The following is a 9,497-nucleotide window of genomic DNA, read 5'->3' as shown; positions in this document are numbered from 1 at the left end:
CAAATAGTTTGTTACATGTTACATTTAATGGCATGTTGTTTTTATTTATTTATTTAAACTGTTTATAAAAAATAATGACAGTAATGTAAAAGATTAGGCTACAGCTTAGTGAAAAGTTAGAAAACAGCAAATTATTTTAGACAATCTGCCCTTTTCTTCTGTTTGCTTCTTAGAGGCCGAATGTTAAATAGACATCCATTTTTCACTTTTTACTCAACCAGCATTAATTGAGCTGTATCTTCTATTATTTTAATTTAATTTGCAATCATTAGGATGTTGTAAAATGCTATTCTTCAAAGCCTGATGCAACCGGGAGGTTTGGGGGTTCCGTCACTGACTAACACAAAAACAAACCAAAGATAACTTATGACATCAGGTCACACGAATTTCAATTCCTGGATGGCGGTCCAGAGTAAATCCCACTTCCCAGCCGGATTTCTAAAAAGGGGGCTGACTGGCAAAAAAAAGAGAAAAGGACGACAACACCGGAATCAGGAAATTGACGAGGGCAAGTCATGTGCAAAACAAAGTTGTCCATTGCTGTTAACCATACAACCTGATGAACCACAGGTCACTCCACTCAAGTCTCCCAGAGGTGGTCCGCTTCTCTGTCTCTTCCCCGAGACCGCTCATCCCCAAGAAGCCTTTCACAAGCTCTCCGACTCTCCCTGCTGCACCCAGTGATGTATGTTCTCCTATCACAGTGTTGTCTTCACTTCTAGTGCAAGATGCTGAGGCGTGGGGCGCCAATGTCAAGTACGCGGTGAACTGCCCCGACAGATGCAACGCGGAGCGGTGCGGCGGGACGCAGCGGTGCACACGGACGGTCCTGGATGACTGCGGCTGTTGCCAGGTCTGTGCAGCCGGCAGAGGGGAGCACTGCTACCGCACGGTGTCGGGGATGCACGGGGTGAAGTGCGGACCGGGATTATTCTGCGAGTTCTACAAGGATGAAGACGATTATGGAGACGAATATGGGATCTGCAAAGGTATATGCACATTCAACATTTTAATGTGCCTGGTATGCTATTTCTGCCTGTATGCTGTACTTTGAATATGTGATGCCCTGCTGCACCAAATGCAGATTATGTTATTACAGTCTTTTAGGCTCTATTTATTGAAGTATTACAATAAATAGCACCATAGCCAATGGGTGTAGAGGCACCCAGAGGCATATGTGCATACCTGTGCAGCCTTGCTTCAAATATGAAATGATATTTAACTTGAGGATTAGCTAATAATAGGGTTGAAGTTTATAGACATTCAAACATCAATCCTACTGCAGCTATCCATTTGCAGATTTTTTGTCTATATGTCCCCTGTGATGATCTTTATATATAAGTAATATACTTTATAATGAGTTTGTAACGCTGTAGAATAGAGTCCCTTTCCCATTCGATCTGGTAACCTTTTCCCCTGCTTGTTCTGTGAGACAAAGACTCTAACATAATGTTTTCTTTCTTTGCAGACTGTCTTTATGGAACCTACGGGGTTGAGTGCCGCAAGACATGCAACTGCAAAGGTGGCATTTGTGACAGGGAGACAGGAGCTTGTGTCACCCTCAAATTCTTTGCCAAAATTGCCAGCAAGCTCAAGACTGAACCACAAGCAGGTACACAATTTTAAGACTTCTGAAAATAAAGATACTGCTTCTTACAGCCCAGCAAAAGTGTTTGTATCATTAGAAAATTCTCAGTGGGCTTGGAGCGGTCAAATGTCTTACCAAGTACACAAAATGACGTTCTGAAAAGACATGTCATTTGTGGAACAGTTGCATGTATTGATGGTTTAATGAATTCTTTCACTTGTGTTTTCAGGGGGAGATGTGGGCTCAGGAGAGGTCAGCACTGCCCAGAGCACAGATCAACACACAGACAGATCCACTGCTCCAAAGCGGCTCAACCCTCGCTGACAAGTGCTGACAAGACTGAATCTGTTCAGTGTAAATGTAGCATTAACTTATAAATTAACCGAAAGATATATTTTATTATGTTAAACAATGAAAGCTGAAGATGAAGTTTTATTTTGTTTGTTTGGTCCTTGTTTGACACCATCACCTTTTCTAATGAAATATGCAGTGTTCTGTATCTTTTTCTAGAGTAAATTAATTAAAACTATACTGTAGTCTGTTCCCATTAGCTTCGGTGTATTCCTGATCCCCTGATTTAGTGTGCCTTCATACATTATTGTTGAAAAAATCAGTAGATGTCACAATGAAGGACCATGCATTTATTTTCAATGTTGATGCAGCAATATTTTTCATTGATTCATTGTAACAGCCTACACTAAATATTTTGAAGTTTTCCATAATGTAATTTTATATGTAGGGCTACTGTAGCCTATATATTTAAAGCAGACACTGAACATATCATGTATATGAAACCAGCTAATGTAAAGAATGCTCTTACAATTAAACCAAAGCTATCACTGACTGTTGTCATTTGTCTAATTCATGTAGTAACTTAATTAAAAATTCTTCATTTGGTACAGTCATTGCATTATCTAAAAATCCTGTCAAAAATGATTGTGTTTTTATTCATGAGTGAGTAGACTACATGTGGGGGCAGTATTAGCCTGGCAGTATTTACCAACCCATTTTCACCCACACAGATTAGCAATGATGGTTATGCCTTTGCTGTCCAGCCATCTGAACCTGAAATCTATCCTGAATACAACCTGTTACATGTTCCTGGATTTTGTCATATTACCTGTTCCTGACCTGCTCACCAGCCATGCCCTCTAGATTTGTTTGATTTTTCCGACTACCTTCCTGTTAACCTGTAAGTGCGTTCATGACCACTGCCTCAAGTAAATTTCCTTTCATCTTACCTGCTTTGCCTCGTGTGTGTTTGTCTGCGTTTGGGGCCTCCAGTCTTTCACCGGATGTGAAAGCTATATAACCTTTGATTTGGCGACTGAATGTACAAACAATACACTTTGATGTGACATGTGTTAAGAGTCAAGTCCTAACTAATGGTTACCCTCTGCTTCCTGTATCTATGTCTCTCTTCCTGTCTGTGAAGCAGCACCAGAAACAGCTTAGGGTGGGGTGTATTTTTAACATTACTTTTACAACTCTTCCTGTATGGAGGGTGCCAGGGCAACCTGAACAGCTTTGAAAATGAGACAGAAAACAGAGATGTCAAGTGAAGGTGAGGAGTGAAATATAAAAGGCAACATGTTTCACAGATCTGAACACAGTATGTACACTTGTTGTTTGTATGTCAGTGTAATGCATTATTCTTATTTTTGCATTCATTCTTTTCTTCTTCCAGTTTGTAATGAGATGCCCAGAAATTATGCACAAAATCATCTATTTTCATTATATTCAGATAAACATAAAAATTACCCGGAAACCGGAGTGTCTGGTGTAAACCCACGCCCCAATGTAAGTGAGACAACACACAACTAGCTGTGAGGTCACACCACTAAGGTGGCTCTGATGTGTCCTGCCCCATGTTCAAGTTATAACCTCCTACTTCATGTGATGTGAGGCAGGAATGGACTAATTTAGCCTAAATGGGACCAACCCTATTTCTACATCTAAATGCTGCAATGATGGCTTTGCCCACAGAGGTGAAGAACCGGCGGATGGTGCAAGGGTTCTTTGGTGGTTGACACAGGTGTCATACAAACGTTGTCACAAATGCACCTGTAAATCTCCCCTGACATTGCACAACCTAGCCAGCGGCGCCATCAAGGGGTGGCCAGGGATGGCTACGGCCACCCTGATAAAATTGCCGGTCCCCCTCAGTGTCCCTCTGGAGAAATCAGATCTCAGACGGGAGTCAGCTCCCATCGTTCATTTAAAAGAGACGGCTCTGGTTTTGGTGTGCCACCCCAGGATTTCTAGTGGCCCTATGAAAAATTTCTGGGGGCTGCCACTGAACTTTGCACCATATCTGCACTGCCCCATTTCTTACAAATCGGCTTTCAAAAGGTTTTCAAAAGGATCTGTGGTGATTCAAAATTATGATATTCAACCTTGACCCATATGTTTTTGAATGAGCCGTAAATGATGCTCTGAGGATTTCTTAGGATCCAATTCATCTTGGCTTTGTTGAAGATCCACCAGACTAGCTTCTGCACAAGTATTATGACATAAACTGTTATTCTGCCTCTTTTGCTCCAAAATTTCATTTGGGGAGTGCCTAAGGTGACATATGAACTTGTCCGCAATTTAGTTGTCAATCTGTCCCCTGAATCTGTGTACGTTAGCACACTCTCTGTACTCTTCAGTGTCCTCATGTTCATGTCCTATACGGTGGAGGATCATTGTGTGCCTGGTTGAGGTTTGTGCAAATCTTTTGTATTGTTCCAGAATGTTTTTAAATCATTGTAGACTTTAAGCTTTGTTACAGAATCCAGAGTGCCCAAGCTGGCAAAGTGCTACTGTTTACACTGTCTTTAGCAATTATTTTACATTTTTTCACATATGAGCTAACACTCTTGAGCTGACACTCTTGAGTTTCTGGACATTATATTTATTCATTTAGCTGATGCTTTTATTCAAAGCGACTTACAATTGCTATATATGTCAGAGATTGCACGCCTCTGGAGCAACTAGGGGTTAAGTGTTTTGCTCAGGGACACCTTGGTGTTTCACAGTGGACAAAGTCATGTGTCTTATCCACCGCACCATCACCACCTAGATGATCTTCATCATTCACAAACTGAGCAAATCTCTTGAGTAATTTTGTCTCCCAGATTGGACACTATAGTAAATCAGTCCATCAGTCTATAACCTCCTCCTCTGTCTGAGATGTTCCTGTTTAACCTGTGATATTTGTATGGCATTTGTTACTGTATATTCAATGCTTCTTATTCATGCTCTGGTCTGTAAGTGGTCTGTGGTCTGTATTTAAAATCGAGATATGCTAAGGGGTGATGAAATTCATCTGTTTCAAAGAGGTATTACACATCACTATTATTCATTTAGTGTTCAATAATCCAACTGTTAGCTGTTTTATGACAGAAAATGTGGTCGACTGTAATCAGGTGAAGGCAAATTCGATCTGTGAAAAAAGAAGAGAAGACATTAATATTCTCAGGATGACATTACAGAAAAAGGCTGGTATTTATTTATGGGAGGTGAAAAAATCTTGTCTGAACATTTTAAAAAATGCTTAGAAGTCTGGACAGAAGTATGTCTTCTGAATAGAAGGAATTCTTGTGTCTAGAGTCTCGTTTCCCATGATGACATGAAATGATATATCCAAACTCGGGAGCAGAAACGGATATTAGTGCTGAGAATTTTTCAGGCATCCTTGACTCTTAAGTGGAGGAACGCTATACTCCCTCAACTTCCACAAATAGCAAAATATTCTTTGTTCCCATGCAGAAAACATTTCTCACGGATAAATACTTTGACCACTAATAGCATGAAAAGATCTGAAGAGCAAAGACAGGGTTTACTTGCATTGCAAATCAACATTATCCCTGACAGGAGAGCTTCTGCTTGGCTTTGTCTATAAGGCTTAACAAAAGTACATCCATTGCAGACGAGGCTTGCAATAGTCAACGTTGGAAAAGAAGTAATGAATAGAAATTATTTACAACTTATTTAAGGTCTTTCTTGAGAAAAGCATATGATATAAAGTCCTTCCTGGAGGAAAACATTCAAGTCTTTCAACTATTTTAGAGCTGAAATTAAACATTTTGATAAGCAAACAGACTAAACATGTATTATAAGTGGCAAGCAAATATTCAATGCAACTAAACCTAATGAAAAAATAAAAAGCATTCGTGTCTTTATAAAGAATACAGTGTTGCCAAAATATTTGATAAAGCTTCAAATGTATTGAAGTCTTCAATCCTTTGAGTTTTTTTCCACAGACTGTCTTTGTAATACAAAATAAGTTTCTTTTGAAGGTAAATGTGTTAATTAAAAGTAATTATGTATTAAAATAAATATATTAATCACAGATGCATTTAGCAACAAGTGATACATTGTATCATTGATACATTATATTATATGTTTATAATACTTTTGGTGAAAGCGGTATACATTAAAAAAAAATTTACTCACATAAATATTGGTCTAAGATAAATGCATTAAATGTGTTGATCACAATATTTCAATTAAATTTTCATTGTCATTGAAGTTTTTGACTTTTTAAAAGGTTAGAATTACACCTCAGGTCATTCATGATCAAACATAACTGACCCTTGATTAGAGGATGACGCTTTCCCCCTCAAGCCCTATTTTAATACGTCACCAGGCAGTATTAAAACTACAAAACATCTAATGAAGATGAAAATGATGTCAAACATTTTTGGCCCAAACCGCAAAATAATCCTGTCCCAGCTAAAAATATCTCTTATTAGCCTCACCTCTGACTCTTACTGGTACAAAAATGTTTTCCAGTATTCAGCTTGTTTATTTCCTGTGCTTCCTGACACCTGTGAAAATGGCCCTTCTTCCTGTTGTTGTTGTGTCTGCCTGGGACAGGATTTTAAAAGCAAGTTTGTTTGTTTTTCAAGACACACTCCAAAAGCTTGTAATTTATAAGTGACGCACAACTGAACTTGTCATGTATTAGAAGAGCACACTTCCTATTCACTCTGTTCAATAATTATTTCAACCTTTATTATTAAGCTCAACACCTTAACACCAATCAACAAACAAGCTGTCCATGAGACAAAAATTGAAACTATAATGTGCTTATAAATCAGATAAATATTGTGTTGAGTTCTATATATTCATTCTATAGCTATGATCCACATTATATTTTCCAATCATCTCTTTAGTAAAATTAAGGGAAGGAGGAATTTAAAATATAAATGTTACAAGTTTACACATGTTTTGCTTTGAAACCACAAATTTCTGTCCTTCATTGCTGTTGCAGCATCAAATTTTTTATTAATGTGGTCCATTACTTGCATTTCATTTTATGGTTTATTCTAAATTAAAACCTGAGCATTAATGTATATTAAGGTATAATTTAATTCATTTTCACAGTTTTGTATGATCACATAACCATCAAAGGCATAAAGGACAGAGTTCCCTCAAACAGACATTAATCCACTGTGGGGATGTATCTCCTCAATCCAAGGACAAGGTGACACACATACATGCACACAGTGATACAGACAGGTATGGGGCCGTCTGTGTATGAGGGCAGGACTGTTCATAAGTGCTAGGGCTTGAATGTTCCCCTGAGAACCAACAGGCCGAGGCCTCGCAACCAAACAAAGGACCCTGCAAAATAACAGGAAAGCCTTGGTGAGAAATACCCTTTATCTGACTCCCTGAACACGTCACTGCCGCCTCTGCAGAAACAAAGGTGCGTGAACGGAGTAGTAAATAACTCTGATTTACTGCAAATAGATGTTCTGGTATTTACAGTTTGGCACTGACTCAACAGGTTGTTTATTGTAGCGGTAGAATGACAAGGCTTGTGGGAGACAACACGCAAACTCTGTGAACAAGGAAATTAAGTGATGAGATTGATTACATTGATAGCAGATATCTAAAATGGGAACCTGTCTGATTAATTATTTTGGCTCATTTAATGCAGATTTTCTTTTTTCTTACGTTTTTTTTTTTTGTTGTTGTTGTTGCTATTTTTTTTTTTTTTTTTTTAAAGTTCTCAGAAACCTCTTACGGTAAACTGGCACAACAAGCCTTGACCTCAGTGACCTGACAGGATTTCTGACCCCTGTGATGGGATGTGGGACGGAAAATTTCCAAACGTTTTATTATCACACATCAGGATTATGAAGAATTACAATGATAGTTTAGGTAGTCAGGAAAAAATTAAATAAAATTATTTAAAATGTATAAAGTCTATGTTAACCACATAAGCATTACTATTAGACAGAGTTTATAATAGAGACTGGCCTTTATTTGTCAAAATGTATTTCCATGAAGGCCTGTGATTAAAACATTTTCTTCAGGGTTTTAAGGCTGAACACGGTGAGCACTTGATACATAAATTATGTATTATGGGTTAATTTTTCCTTTAAGGATAACCAGGTTCTGCCGTTACCAGGCTAATACATGCATTTCGTATAATAACGTTACCACAGTAAAGAAATCACAAATGAAAATAGCCAGTGGATGATGCTAAAGCGCCACAAAATGACAACGTGTGCTTTACATTTACATGCAGCTGTTACATCCAATCATTCCACAACTTCATAACCTTGCATAGTGAGCTGATCTTGCAAAAAAATCGATTTTAGTTGATGACAACAGCTAAATGGAGCAGTAGAAGGAACTTGACATGAGGTAATAATCCAATAACTTTTTTTATACATAAATACCCATGAATACAGGGATGCCCGGACTCCGAATTTGCTTACATTTTCACATTACACAAAGTAAGAGCATTATTTTGACCAGTGATACTGGATCAGATCTGGAGTCGGTCCCCAGGCACTGCACAGTGGCTACCCACTGCTCCCTTGAGGGATGGGTTAAATGCAGAGAATGAATTGTGCTGTTTGAAAATAGAGTATACCTTACCTTACCTTATAGGCTTACAAATCCAATTTCCAATACTCTTCATATAGTTCACTTTCCTACATAGTAGAAGTACTGAATTATTTAGAGAGTAATAAAACTTCATATAGTTTAAGTTAAAGTACAGGTAATAAAGATTGTTCAGAATTAATAAGCTGAGTGTAAAAAAACATAATTTTCTTGATATCTGCAGATGCCACAGTTAATTTTAATGCTGCTACATCATGTCTAAGCCTACCCTTCCCGTTGTATTTCAACCAATGCACATTCCTGGAGTTAAATAATACCTGTTAATAATCCTTTAAACCCATTAAAATAATCTGCATGGTTGTACAATGTGATTGTTTTGCTGGAATTTGCTATTGAAAATTACAAACTATTAATATGAACTAAAAATATAGTGTGATCCATTTATTGCAACAGCACATTGGAAATTTCATAAACACATTGATAGAAACAGATAATAATAATAATAATAATAATAATAATCTTTATTTGTAGAGCACTTTTCAAAAACAAGTTACAAAGTGCTTTAACAAGTGTAAAGAAAAATAATACCCAAGAGACAATAATACAAAGACAATACAAGATAAAAGCATGAAAACACTGAAAGACTAAAATACAGATAAATATAAAATTAGTAAAATACAATAAAATAAAAGGGATAAAATAAAATCAAATAAGATCGGAAAGGCTCTCCTATAAAAGTATGTATTAAGAAGGGACTTAAAGAGTTCACTGACTCAGCCGACCTGATTTCCTCGGGCAGGCTGTTCCAGAGCCTCGGGGCCCTGACTGCAAACGCTCTGTCCCCTTTAGTTTTCAGTCGAGACTCTGGAACAGACAACAGACCTCTGCCCGAGGATCTCAAGGTACGTGCTGGTGTGTATGGGACTAAAAGGTCAGAAATATAACAAGGCGAGAGGCCATAAAGAGCTTTAAAAGTGATCAATAGAATTTTAAAGTCAATTCTAAAACATACTGGGAGCCAGTGTAATGAAGCTAAAATAGGAGTAATGTGGTCGTATTT

The 9,497-nt window shown here is 37.8% G+C and overlaps 1 protein-coding gene across 1 annotated transcript; it reads left to right on the top strand.

The window, feature by feature from the left end:
* Positions 1–559: 559 nt before the first annotated feature.
* On the top strand, positions 560–2,484 carry esm1 (endothelial cell-specific molecule 1). Its single transcript, XM_038734527.1, has 3 exons — positions 560–989; positions 1,469–1,612; positions 1,818–2,484. Exons 1-3 carry the CDS (start codon positions 560–562, stop codon positions 1,910–1,912), a joined length of 669 nt encoding a protein of 222 aa, XP_038590455.1. The 3' UTR covers positions 1,913–2,484.
* The last annotated feature ends 7,013 nt before the right edge of the window (positions 2,485–9,497 follow it).

Source organism: Micropterus salmoides, unplaced genomic scaffold (assembly GCF_014851395.1).
Source record: "Micropterus salmoides isolate LMB-PRFRI ecotype aquatic unplaced genomic scaffold, ASM1485139v1 Ms_hic_scaffold_20, whole genome shotgun sequence".
Taxonomy (NCBI): domain Eukaryota; kingdom Metazoa; phylum Chordata; class Actinopteri; order Centrarchiformes; family Centrarchidae; genus Micropterus; species Micropterus salmoides.
The sequence above is the reverse complement of the archived record's forward strand: the minus strand, read 5'-3'. Positions and strand labels throughout refer to the sequence as shown.

Coding starts and splice junctions, on each gene's coding strand:
- esm1 (XM_038734527.1), top strand. CDS start 560: ATGAACCACAGGTCACTCCACTCAAGTCTCCCAGAGGTGGTCCGCTTC. Junction 990..1,468: donor CGAATATGGGATCTGCAAAG/GTATATGCACAT, acceptor CTTTCTTTGCAG/ACTGTCTTTATGGAACCTAC. Junction 1,613..1,817: donor CAAGACTGAACCACAAGCAG/GTACACAATTTT, acceptor TTGTGTTTTCAG/GGGGAGATGTGGGCTCAGGA.